Source organism: Jaculus jaculus, chromosome 6 (assembly GCF_020740685.1).
Source record: "Jaculus jaculus isolate mJacJac1 chromosome 6, mJacJac1.mat.Y.cur, whole genome shotgun sequence".
Taxonomy (NCBI): domain Eukaryota; kingdom Metazoa; phylum Chordata; class Mammalia; order Rodentia; family Dipodidae; genus Jaculus; species Jaculus jaculus.
The window spans coordinates 13,659,404-13,673,011 of record NC_059107.1 but is presented as its reverse complement, the minus strand read 5'-3'; the positions used below and the strand labels follow the sequence as shown (position 1 = coordinate 13,673,011).

General features: G+C 45.8%; 1 protein-coding gene across 3 annotated transcripts in view; it reads right to left on the bottom strand.

The window, feature by feature from the left end:
- Positions 1-11,522, bottom strand: part of Itk (IL2 inducible T cell kinase) — a 55,197-nt gene extending 43,675 nt beyond the window's left edge. For all 3 annotated transcript variants that reach the window (XM_012948575.2, XM_004657471.2, XM_012948576.2), the window contains exon 1: positions 11,385-11,522. In XM_012948575.2, the coding sequence (XP_012804029.2) occupies positions 11,385-11,522 (138 nt within the window). The remainder of the gene's footprint in view (positions 1-11,384) is intronic.
- Positions 11,523-13,608: the final 2,086 nt, after the last annotated feature.

Below are 13,608 nucleotides of genomic sequence, written 5' to 3'. Positions count from 1 at the left end.
GACAGGTGGCCAAGAGCCTTGGCAAGAACTGTGGGCTTCAGCTAGGAGTGTATTTCCCAGGGGTCACCAGGCAGAGCACTGCGTGTGAGCGTTCCCCGGGCATGTGAGAAAGGAACGAAGTGTCTGCGGCTGCGCTAGGGCTTGGGGTGGTGAGCTGAGTCAGGCATTTCAGGTGTTTTGCTCAATGACTCCACAGGGCCTGGCAGCTCACACTGGCTTGCATGAAATTAAAAGTGATGTCGTATGAAAGCCACGGGTGGTGGTGCACACCTTTAATCCCAGCACTGGGGAGGCAGAGGTAGGAGGATAGCGGAGAGTTCGGGGCCACCCTGAGACTACAAAGTGAATTCCAGGTCAGCCTGAGCTAGAGTGAGACCCTACCTCGAAAAACAAAACAAAAACAAACAAACAAACAAACAAAAAGTGATGTCATATGAAATGGAACTTAGGTGACTGGCCTGCGGCTGTTTTTCCTCCCACAGCAGAAGGCAGAACATTGGTTCTCAAGTTGGCTGTACGAGTCTTCCTGGGTTCTGGGTTCACACTTTCTGCAAAGTTTGCTCTCTTGGACCCACGCCTTCCACTCGGCTCTCCTCCGTTTCCTGTGCTTCAGGAGGGAGGAGGAGAAAACAGGGTTCCAGGCCTGGGCACAGCCGGTTCATGCTAACGCTGGGCAAGCCGCTCGGGTCACTTCCCTTCCCTCCCAGCTCTCGTTTGTCGTCGCTGAGGGGGTGCTGGCTGCCACGCAGGACTGCTACGTCCTGAGCTATGAAAGACACCTCCTACAGATGACATCCTTATCACACGTGTGCAAAAAGAACCATCTTGTGAACCATCCCCCTTCCTAACCCAGTGTCCACTGGACTTACCCAACCAAGTTGGAAGCTCTGGAAAGCTCTGGGAAGCTCTGAGCTACTACAGATGTTGAAGATGGTGGTGCCAAGGCTCCTTGCAACAATGTTAAACCAGGAAACTATGGTCTACTTCACACCTGCCTTCTTTTCTTTCCTTCTTTCCACAAGACCTCTTACTCACAGCCAAGCCATTGTCTCCGGGCTCTTACCACACCACAGCGTTCTCACGCTATAATTTGCTGTGAGGCCAGCGGTGGGGTGGGGAAAACTCTCTAGTTTCCTTAAGCTCTGTCATCCTTCCAATTGTAGCACCCCGCTACCCACAGGCAAAAGGGGAGAAATTTGTCAAAAGGAAGAAAAAAAGAAGAGAAAAGAAGTGTACTCATATCTTCAAAGGGAAAGTTAGGATCCTCTGTTCCAATAATGAATGTGTTTTCTGATTTAAAAACTATTAAAAGGGCCAGGCATGATGGCACATGCCGTTAATGCCAGCACTGCAGAGGCAGAGGTAGGAGGATCACTGCGAGTTTGAGGTTAGCCTGGGACTACAGAGTGAGTTTCAGGCTAGCCTGGGCTAGAGTAAGACCCTACTTCAAAAACTACCCCCCCAAATAAAAACAACAACAAACAAACAAAAAACTATTGAAGGGCTAGAGAGATGACTCAGTGGTTAAAGCTTTCTTGCAAAGCCTGACAGCCTGGGTTCCATTCCCCAGTAGCCATGGAAAGCCAGATGCATGGAGGTGCATGCGTCTGGAGTTCATTTATAGCGGCAGGAAGCCCTGGAACACCCGTTCTCTCTCTCTCTTCTTGCAGATAACTAAATAAAGATATTTTTGGAAGTAGAGGGAAGAAAGAGAATTTTCATTATATAACCTTCTATACTGTTTGAACATTTTTAAATGATTTTATTATTTATTTATTAAAGATAGAAAGAGAGAGAGGAAGAATGGTCATGTCAGGGCTAGCCACTGCAAACAAACTCCAGATGCATGTGCCACCATGCACATCTGGCTTATGTGAGACTTAGAGAATCAAACCTGGGTGCTTAGGCTTCACAGGCATGCACCTTAACCACTAAGCCATTTCTCCAGCCCAGTTTGAACAGCCTTTAAAGCCACAATCATACATTTATTGTATTAAAATAGTTAACTAAAATAAACACATTTCTCTTATAGGATTTACTCCATGGAAACAACTGTTCAAAATGCATAGTGATACAGGAGAAAGAATGTTCACAGCAGATTTATTACTCTAGGAGAAACTAGAGAATCTTAAATATTCATCTATTAATAAACAAATAGTCATGTTAATTATGCCTCGTCCACCCTGTGACTATTCGGTAACCACTGACAAAGAGAGAGACTGGTCTCCACAGAGTAACAAGAAAAGGGGTGTGTGTTTGTGTGTGTGCGTGTGCACGTGTGTGTATTGTGAAGCAGACTTAAAGCAAGAGCTGAATCAACTCAGTTTTTTTCTTCTCTTCTTTTTTTTGTTTGGATTTTTGAGGTAGGGTCTTACTCCACCCTCAGGGTGGCCTCACACTCACAGTGATCAGTGATCCTCCTACCTCCGCGTCCCAAGTGCTGGGATTAAAGGTTCATGCCACCACACTGGGCTTTCATCTCAGGTTTTGAGAAAGAAATAAAGTATAAATATATATATTTTATAAATTTTATTTAATTTATAAATTTTTATAAAATATAAATTGGGGGCTGGAGAGATTACTTAGTGGTTAAAGAGCTTGCCTGCAAAGCCTAACAGCCTGGGTTTGATTCCCCAATATCCACATAAGTCAGATGCACAAAGTGGTATGTGCATCTGGAGTTTTTGCAGTGGCTAGAGGCCCTGGCATGCCCATATCCTCTCTCTCTCACCTCCTGTCTTTATCTCTCTGCTTGCAAATAAATAAAATATTTAAATATATATATATTGGTATATGAAATACCCAAAGAAATATTACAACAGAAAAAACACCCCAGATTGCTAATGTTGGTTTTCTCTTATGGGCCTCATAATACAAAAGCAATGTATTTCTACGGTATTTCAAGGTTTTAAAATTGTAAGCTTGAGGAAAGATGAAAGGCATACGATTGAAAGTACTATTTTAGAGCTGCCTAAAATATTAAAGACACCACACGGCAGGCAGAGCAACATTGGCAGATGGTTGGCAGGGAGAGGGGGAGAAAAAGGGGTTTACAACACATGCTGAGAATGCAAAGTGATGCAACTTTTGACCTCCTACCCCCATGAGCCAGAGTGCTGGCCAGGCAACATCTGCCCCCTGCTCCTCTAGATCCATTGCGGCTCAAGTTCATGGCAAGTCCTCTTCGCTGCCTCTTGATGAGCGGCCATTTTTATTCACAGAGTTTATTCAAGAACCTCTGTGAGCCTTTACATGGGTATGGCTTTCTTATACGTGAAGTAATAATTTCTAAGTCCTATTCATGTGAGAGGAAGACCATAGTTGTAAGATAGAAGCCATGTTTGTTAGGCTTGTTTATAAGAACTAGGTGTGAGGCTGGAAGAGATGGCTCAGCAGTTAAAGGCACTTGCAAACCCTGACAGCCCACGTTCGATTTCCAGTACCCACATAAGGCCAGATGCACAAAGTTGCATATGCATCTGGAGTTCGTTTGCAGTGGCAAGAGACCCTGGTGTGTCCTTCCTTCTTTGTCATTCTCCTCTCTCTATTTATCTCACTCTCTGCTTGCAAATAAATAATGTTTTTTTTTTTTTTTAAAGAGCTAGGTGTTACTGGAAGTGCACGGCTGTAATCCAAGCATTTGGGAGGTTGAGGCAGGAGAACCAATCACCACCATGCCCGGCAGATCCTTTTTCTGATTGGGGTTCATCTCTGATACTGTAACTGAAATCTGAACCTATATCTCATTCCCTTCTCTCTCTTTCTTTTAGTTCTCCCACTAAAAAAAAATAATGAATGGTTATTATGAGTCAGACCCTGCTGTTAAACTGATGGTGCCATCTTTAGTAAATTGGGTGGGTGCGTGCCCTTGCCAACCTGACACCTAATGGAGGGCTCCATTCATACATGGGTGATTTCAGCTTTGGCGGGCGCCCTGCATGCTGTTAAGGCAGAGTGTAATATGAGGTTATGACCTGGTCTAGGGATTCAAGGAAGACTTCTTAAAGTAAGGTATTATATAAACACCTAAATAAGTAAATAAATGCTTTAAAGTTGAACATGCTCTGGTGTGACTGGAGCCTAGAGAGGGGGGAGAGGGATGTGAACCAACACAGAAGAGACTCCATTGCGGATTCTGGTGTGTGCCCCAGGGCATCGGGGACACCACCGAAGCAGCATGTGACTTTATCACAGCCACCATGTGAGAGCTCACCCAGGCAGAGGCAGGAGGATCATGGTGAGTTCGAAGCCACCCTGAGACTCCACAGTGAGTTCCAGGTTAGCCTGAGTTAGAGTGAGACCCTACCTTGAAAAACGAACAAACAAACCAGAGGTGGGAATAGAGATCTCACAGATTATGCAGTTCACACGGAGCTTCTCAGCCAGCGCAGCAGGGCTGACCGTGGACCCAGATGTGTCTGATGTCAGCAGCTGTGTTTTTGGCCACGTAGACCAGGCTTCTCAATGCAAGGAGAGGGGGCCCACTCCCACCTGCCATCTTCAGTTTAGGAAGGATGCATGTGACCATTTAAGTGGTCATGGTTTCTATGCAGTGGGGAGCACTGCAAACTTAGCCCTTACGGTGTAGAGTCATTCAAACAAGGAATTGTTCTCAGCTCTCTCAAGATTTCAAGTGTGCTTGGCGGGTACAAACCACATTGCCAAGTAGCAAGGGGTATGAGGCTTGCAGTATTCCCAGAACGTACTCAGCGTCGTGTGAGATAGGTAGAATTGAGGTGCTTGCTTTCCAAACAGGAGCAGGCCGGTTTTGGCCTGAGACACCACGTCTAGAAAGCAAGGGAGGCAGGATTTGAACCCAGCTCTAGCTGGCTCCACTGGCTTCACCAGTGTGAGGCTCAGCTTCATCTAACACGCCTCTCCCATCCCAAGCCGACTCAAAGCGCTCAAGGCTCTTCACTTTTTCCGTTTTAGCTCTGGAAATAGCCCAACGGGTCATACGCAGCTGCTTGTACTGATCCTCTCACTTGGCAACAACTTTTCCGAAGATGATCTGGACTTAAGCCTGGTAGTGATGTGCTGGTTTTGTCTGGTACTGACCCATGAGAACAAGCTGGTAACTTTTCAGGAACCTGAGAGCCTGTAAACCTCACATTGGTGGTTTGAAATGGCCACAAGGGAAGTATTTCTACTGAGAATTCAGCAAACAATACAAAACCGGACTTGTCAGCTCCCCTCCTCTACCACGGTGACCACGACACATTTTATCAGGTCCTTATCTCTCTTTCTCCTCTGTTAAGGAGTTTCAGACACCAGAGATCATGTTCAAAGAAATTGGCAGGACGGGGAGCATCTAAAATCGTGGCTGTCTGCGCGTCACCACCCGTGAGAACTCCGCGTCCTGCTGACCTACTGTTCACAAGACAAGAGGGGTTCTCGGACATAATAACATTTGCACAGCACAGCTCAGAGAAGCGGGCATCGCCCATCAATGCTACATCCAGGTTAGAATGGAAGTCCGCTCAGTTCAGAGTGGATGACAATTTGCAGAATTACAGGGTTTGTTCTTGAGTACATGGGGAGCTTATTTCTACTAGGGTACGAGTTGGCAGATTAGAACTTCAAGGAGTGTAATTTTACAAAGACAAAAAGAGTAAAAGAAGAATCCAAGAGAGGTGACCCAGGTGCATGTAGCTCAAGGTGGATGTGTATCTTTGCCACAAAGTTAAAGTTAGCCATAGACCAGAAGCCCAGGGCTCTGCTCTCAGCTTGCCTTTGAAGAATCCATCACCATCTCCCATTGTTTGAAGATGAACGTGTTATGGCCTTGACTAGCCCCTTCAGAGAAAGGAACATGAGACAGATAATAACTCAGGTTTACTGGGTGACAGGGGACCTGTGTTCAGTGTGTTGTGTCTTAAGTTGAACTACATGAAATTAATGAAAGCAATGTCTACTTTTTTTTTCCTGTTGCTTTTCGAGGTAGAGTCTCACTTTAGTTCAGACTGATCTGGAATTCACCATGTAGTCTCAGGGTGGCCTTGAACTCATGGTGATCCTCCTACCTCTGCCTCCCAAGTGCTGGGATTAAAGGTGCGCACCACCATGCCCGGCTCAATGTCTAACTTTAAAAAAAAAAAAACTCTTTTGGTTTATTTTATTTATTTATTTGAGAGCTACAGACAAAGAGGCAGAGAGAGAGAGAGAGAGAGAGAGAATGAATGGGCGTGCCAGGGCCTCCAGCCACTGCAAACGAACTCTAGATGCTTGCGCCTCTTGTGCATCTGGCTAACATGGGTCTTGGGGAATCGAGCCTCGAACTGGGGTCCTTAGGCTTCACAGGCAAGCGCTTAACTGCTACGCCATCTCTCCAGCTCAATGTCTAACTTTTAAAACTACATGAAATCAATGTCTCACTTAAAGATAATCTACCAAGTGGTAATTTCAAGTAGTTCACTCCATATACATTATTGAATCTTTGTTCTACTCTCCTGAAATGGATACTATCATTGCACTTATTCTACAGGTAAAAGAGTGATGCCTTAATTAACAAACATATAAAAGGGCTGGAGAGATGGCTCAGTAGTTAAAGGCACTTGTTTGAAAAGCCTAGTGGCCTGGATTTGATATCCCAGTACCCACTTAAAGCCAGATACACAAAGTGATGCAAGTGTCTGGATTTCTTTCGCAGTGTAGTAAGAGGCCCTGGTGTACCCATCCTCCCCTCTTTTATTTTATTTTATTTACTTGAAAGCAGAGAGAGAGAGAGAGAGAGAGAGAGAGAGAGAGAGAGAGAGAGAGAGAAGACAGACAGTGAGAATGGGCACACCAGGGCCTCTAGCCACTGCAAACAAATTCCAGATGCACGTGCCCCTTGTGCATCTGGCTTACATGGGTCCTAGGGAATGAACCTGGGTCCTTTGGCTTTGCAGGCAAGTGCCTTAACCACTAAGCCATCTCTCCAGCCCCCTCTCTCTCTTTCTCTCATTTTCTGTCTCCCTTTGCTTGCAAATAAATAAATAGAAATATTTTTAAAGAAGGTCCTTCCAGCAAGCATAATGTAATTCATTTATAAATGACAGGCAATTGCGTGCACACTGACGGCCCTCTGCAATGCACAATAGGGCACACCTAATAACAAGTCAATAGCCTTGGATGAATTTCTAGGTGAAAAACTTCCATGACCCTTAAAGAAAAACTTAAAATGTTATTAATAAATATTAATGATTGACACTAGAAAAAAATTCAAAAATGACATTTGTACAAATATCTTTTATGCCAGTCATGGGAACATTGGATACTATAGTTTAGGGCTACAGAACAAAGCATTTGTTCTGAAATCTTTCTTTTTAATTGTTTTCTGTTGAGGTGGGGGGTCTCATTTGTAGCCAAGAGTTTGTGAAAGGACTCAGGATCCCCTTGAACTTGTGGTGATTCTTCTGCCAGTCTCCCTAGCACTGACATCACCAGCATGCGCACGGTGCCTGGTCTGTGCCAAGAAGGAAGTAAAGCTGGGCGTGGTGGCGCGTCCCTGTATCTCTAGTGCTCCAGGGCTGGGCGGCAGAGCTGAAGGATTTCAGGACCCACAGCTACTGGAGCACACAGTGGGCCACCGCCTCCCCCTCCGCCTCCCCTCCAAGAAGAAGAAGCCAAGTGACAGGTTTTTTTTTTGTTTGCTTTAGCAATATTCATATATAAATGCAACACAATAAAATTCTGAATCAGGACCATTTGCCTTATGATTATTTGCAAATGACAGACTGAGTTTATAAACAGAAATGCCGCTCAGGAAGCCTCAGTGCTGACAGGGTGTTTGTATCTCAGTGGACAGCGCACTTGCCTAGCATACATGAAGGCCTGAGCTCGATCCTCAGCATTACATAACACAAGCTGTGGTGGGACATGCCTGTAAACCCAGGTGTTTGGGAGATAGAGGCAGGAGGATCAGTAGTTCAAAGTGACCCTCATAACTTTAAATGTTTTAGCCACAGAAACAAAATAGGCTGGGCGTTGTGGTGCACGCCTTTAATCCCAGCACTCGGGAGGCAGAGATAGGAGGGTCGCATGAGTTTGAGGCCACCCTGAGACTACATAGTGAATTCCAGGTCAGCCTGAACTAGAGTGAGACCCTACCTCAAAAATAAAAAAAGGAAGACTTGATACCATGTGATGTATATTGGCATGAAATGATAAGTCCCTCAAGCCTGAAACTTGGCTCCTGGTCACCAGCCACGGGACCCTGCATAGAAGCCATTCCACATGCTTTCTGTTCACTTGGTAAATTTTCAGTTAGAATTGCTGAAGCCAGAGCTGAAAACCTTCTCCCTGTAGACCAGCCAACTGAAGGCTGGAAAAAATCTGCGCTGCATGCAGCCCTATGGGAGACAGAAGTCATCAGCAGTGAAAACAGTGGACGCTAGAAGCCTCAAGTTTGGCCAGACAGGCCAAATGGCCAAATGAGTGCAATAGTGGCATGTCTGCTCTGGGGAAATCTGCTCTAAGGGAGGGAATACATGCCTGATACTGAAAGCCTAACCAAAAGTCTATGGCAAGGGGATGCAGGGATGTCTAGAGGTTAAGGTGCTTGACTACAAAGGCAAAGGACCCAGGTTCTATTCCCCAGGGCCCACATAAGCCAGATGCACAAGGGGGTGCAAGTGTCTGGAGTTCGTTTGCAGTGGCTGGAGGCCCTGGTGTGCCCATTCTCTCTCTCTCTCTCTCAACTTGCCCCCTTCTTTCTGTGTGTCTCTGAAATAAATAAATGAAAATAAAATATTTTTTAAAGAGTCTATGGCAGGGAAGGTCATGTGCGTTAGGGTATAAAACCCACTCTTGTTTGGCTAAATGCATATGTTATTCTCACCAAACTGCCCTGAAAGCAGTACAACTAATGTTCATACTCATATGTTAATGCTACCCTCACTTTTGATTAGAGAAGCTTCTCTTTTCAGATGGTGGTGACCTCTGGGATGACCCAAAAGGCAACACAGTGCTGAGAAGAAGTGATGGAGGAGTGCTCAGCACTGAAACATCTCTATCACACCCTCTAAGACTCAGGGTCCCTTGCGGAAGAGGTGGCAGAAAGAATGTATGGGCCAAAGGAAGGGTGCCACTCCTTACAATGCAACTGTCTGGACAGAAATTGGCCTCGATATCCATGACCTCACAGTGCCTAGTAAAACCTTCACAAGACCCTCATACGAGGAAAAAAGGATGATGACATCAAAAATAAAAGAGAGAGTAATGGAGAGAGGGAGGGCATATGATGCAAAGTGGAGTTGTAAGGGGGAACAGAGAGGAAGAGGAGGGAAATATCATGGTTTATTGGCTGTAAGTATAGAAGTTGTCAATAAAAAAATTTTAAAAAAATCGCTGAAGCCAAGCATGTCTTCACCAAAAAAGAAGTCAAATTACCTTACTTGTAACTAAAAGGTCCAGGCTACGGCAGGTGGCACACCCAGCTGGCCACTCCCAGTTCGTGGATGGCTTCAAAGCTCTCCACAGAGCCCACTCACACCCTCACTTCTAGGTCACCCATCAACAAGGAGGAGGATCACTTTTGTCTGGGTGACCCCCCACTCTCCTGATACCATTTCCCTTTCAGTAAAGTGTAAGCCCCATCTCTCTTAGGATGGAGAAATAATGCAACAATGTGGTGAGGGGTCAAACGTGCCTGGGAAATTTGCTGTGAACAAGAACCAAGAGCAACTGCAAGTAAACAGGATCTTGAGAGATGGGAGGCAACTTGGAAGTTAGTTGCAGGCCTTTTACTTCATGAAGAAAAACATTCTAGGGCTGGAGAGATGGCATAGTGGTTAAGGCACTTGAGCGCAAAGCCCAAGGACCCAGGTTTGATTCCCCAGAACCCATGTAAGCCAGATGCCCAAGCTGGCACAATCTTCTGGAGTTCATTTGTAGTGTCTGGAGGCCCTGGCACGTCCATTCACTCTCTTGTCTTTCTCTTTCCTCTCTCTCTCTCTCTCTCTCTCTCTCTCTCTCTCTCTCTCTCTCCTTCTCTTTCAAATAAACAAACAAGAAAAACATTGAAGAGAACTTGTGGTCAGGATCAACCCCCCAGGGGGAAGCAAAGTTTAATCTCCTGACCTTCTGCCAATGTTTCCTACCAAGTTACAGTGTGAACACACACTTGTTTTGCTCTTGTTATCACGGCTATACAATGTGACGGCGTCTTTAGGTAGGTGCGGCCAAGGAGCCCTCTGGGGAGGACTCCTAGCCTGCATGCAGAACTGTGTGCTCAGATCCCCTCATGGCCTGGTCTGTTTCCCAGGGGATGATGAGGTTCTCCATGTGCGGCGCAATGTTCAGACTGTTACATGCCTGACAGCGCGACTCTGCGACTTCAGCTGAGTGAGAAACTTCAAGCCTGACAGAGTTTTTCTCTCTCTGCTTTCTAATTAATTAATTAAAAGGGGCTGGAGAGACAGCTCAGCAGTGCAGCCTAACAACTTGGATTTGATGCTCCAGTACCCATGTAAAGCCAGACACATAAATTGGCACATGCAGTTGGAGTTTGCAGTGGCTAGAGGCCTTGATGTTCCCCTTCTCATTCTTTTTATAAAATTGTTTTTATTTTTATTTATTTATTAGAGAGAGAGAGAATGGGTGCACCTGGGCCTCTAGCCACTGTGAACAAACTTCAGATGCATGTGCCACATTGAGCATCTGGCTTACATGGGACCTAGAGAATTGAACCTGGGTCCTTAGGTTTCACAAGCAAGCACCTTAATCACCAAGCTGTCTCTCAGCCCTCATTCTTTTTTTTTTTTTTTGGTGGGTGGGGTGTTGAGGTAGGGTCTTGCTATTGCCCAGGCTGACCTGGAATTAACTGTGCAGTTTCAGGGTGGCCTTGAACTCATGGCGATTCTCCTACTTCTGCCTCCTGAGTGCTGGGATTAAAGGTGTGTGCCACCACACCTGGACCATTTTCATTCTTTCTCTCCTTCTCTCTCATCTCTCACTGCTTACAAATAAGAAAAGAAGGAAAGAAAGAAAAGAAAGAAGAAAGAAAGAAAGAAGTAGGGCTAGAATATCCCTTAGGTTGAGTGCAGTCTGGTTCATCTAGGGCTCATAACATGTCATATACTTCCTAAGAAGTTCAAGCTCCCTCGGACCCATAATAGTTGCCACATAAAATATTAATATAACTTTAAATATAAATTTTACTTTGTGGTGAAGAAAGGAGATGAATGGTAAACTTGCAGTTTTTAAAGCCAAAGTGTAGCACCTCATCTCCTGCTTCCCTCCACACTTTTTTCCTGATGGCTCTTACTGCTCTCTGGCTGTTACACGAGCACGTCAAATCTCCAGGCGTTCAACTCTGCTCCCCACACATGCCTTTCGGAGCCAGCCCAGATCAAATACAAAACCCTCTCGTAACCAAAGGCCACACAACACTGCTCACATACCCCATGGCGGTCCTCGAAGTATGCCAGGCTGGCTTTGGTTAAAACAAACAAGCGGACTTTAAAATTCGAGGGGGACGTCCTTCTCTTCTGCTGGGATTTCTTGATCAGTTGCTCTTCCAGGAGGACGAAGTTGTTCATGATCCGGGCCCTGAAAAGGGACGCGTGCAGGGCATCAGCCACCACCGCCCGAGGGAAGACAGAGCTATGGGGCTGGGGACGCAACTGCAGGTGGTTGATTGTCCCAGAGTGGTTCAAAGGCAACCTGCCACCAGCGTTATCTTTCTATCAACATCAGCCAACCTCCCCGAGCTCCTCCTCTGATGTCAGAGGCCATAACCACATCCTTTCAAAATTCACCAAGCTACATATGAAAAAAAAAAAAAAAGCATGCTGTTTGCTGTATAGTTTGAAAATGATATTTGAGGAAATTTAGAATCAGACCCAGGATTCGAATGTTAATTTCTGCAGTTCCTGGTTTAGCCCGTGCGACAGGGATCCGAATGTGACACCTCACTTCTTATTTCCCCCTGCACAGTCTTTTTCTGATTGCTTTTTCTGGTTTCTGGCTGTTACATGGGCATGGAAGTTTTCAGGGTTCAGTTTTGCTCCGCACATGCCCCGGAACACAGCGTGTGTCTATGTTTTCTGTTGCTGTTGTGACACATTGTCACAAACTTCACGGCTCAGAGTATCATGGATCTACCCTACTATTTTGTAGCTAGGAAGTTTCAAGTGGGTCTCAAGGGGTGGAAATCGGGGCGTGAGCCAGGCTGTGACTCCTCCGGGGAGATCTCTGGGGGGAAGAGTCATCTGTCATCTTTGCCCCTTCTGAGGGAGCCACGTTGCCTGGGTCATGACTTTCTTCCTCTGTCTTCAAAGCCAACAACTGAGCCCACACCTGCTTACCTCGTGTTGCTGGCGTCTCTTCTTCCTCCCTCTTCCACATTCAGGATGCGCTGCGTCCCTCCCGCCTCTGTGGTCTAGGATGGACCCTTACTTGAAGGTCAGCGGATGTGTTAATTCCCCCTTGCCACCTCACCTAACAGTCAGGGTTCTGGGGATCAGGATGTGGAGATTTTCAGGTGGGGCTGTTTGCTATTTCTATCTACTTCAGTCTTGTGTTGCCAGGCCATGCCGAGCAAACTGTCTCTCAGCTCAGAGTTTCTCCACCTGCGAAAGGGAACAAAAGCGCCCTGTACAAGGCACTGCAAGGCCTCCTCTGGGGCCCTTCTGTCAGCCTGACATCGTTGAAGGCTTGAAGGGTCTTATCCCAGCCTTGTGTGTGACCCTGCGCCCAGCCCTTGAGTAAGCGTCCCGTGCCACTCTGCGCACGCTGCTCCCAGTGTCTGAAAACATCTTCTTGCTTTTCTTGCCTGGTTAATTCATAACTATTACTGCTACGCTTAGCTTAAAAGTTACTTCCTATGGGAAATCTCACTGGATTTTCTAAGTCAAATTCACACACACACACACACACACACACACACACCTTTCTTTCTCTTCCTACACCTCAGAACAGTTTTGATTGGGCAGCCAGAAGGGTGAGTCTGATTGTTGCCTGCCTACTAAGTTAGAACACGGATGCTTTTGCTCTCTAGTTAGACCCAGCTACCATATAAAAACTATATTGTGGGCTGGAGAGAGGGCTTAGCCATTAAGTCACCTGCCTGCAAAGCCTAAGGACCAAGGTTCTATTCTCCAGGACCCACGTTAAGCCAAATGCACAAGGTAGCACATGCATCTGGAGTTCATTTGCAGTGGTTGAAGGCCCTGGCATGCCCATTCTCTCTCTCTCTCTCTTTCTCTCACTCTCTCTCCCTTCCTCTCTCTTTCTCTTGTAAATAAATAAAATTAATAAATAAAAACAGTTTTAAAAAGAAAATAAGTGGAGCTGGAGAGATTGCTTAACAGTTAAGGCATTTGCCTGCAAAGCCAAAGGACCTTGGGTGATTTCCCAGTATCCACGTAAGCCAGAGGCCCAAGATGGCACATGTGTCTGGAGTTCATTTGCAGAGGCCAGAGGCACTGGTACTCCCATTCTCTCTCTCTCTCTCTCTCTCTCCCTCTTTTGCTCTCTCAAGTAAATAAATAAAATTAAATTTTTTAAAAAAGGAGGAGAGGATATGATGGAAAATGGAGTTTCAAAGGGGAAAGTGGTGGGAGGGAGGTCATTATCATGGGATATTGTTTATAATCATGGAAGTTGTTAATAAAAAAATAATTT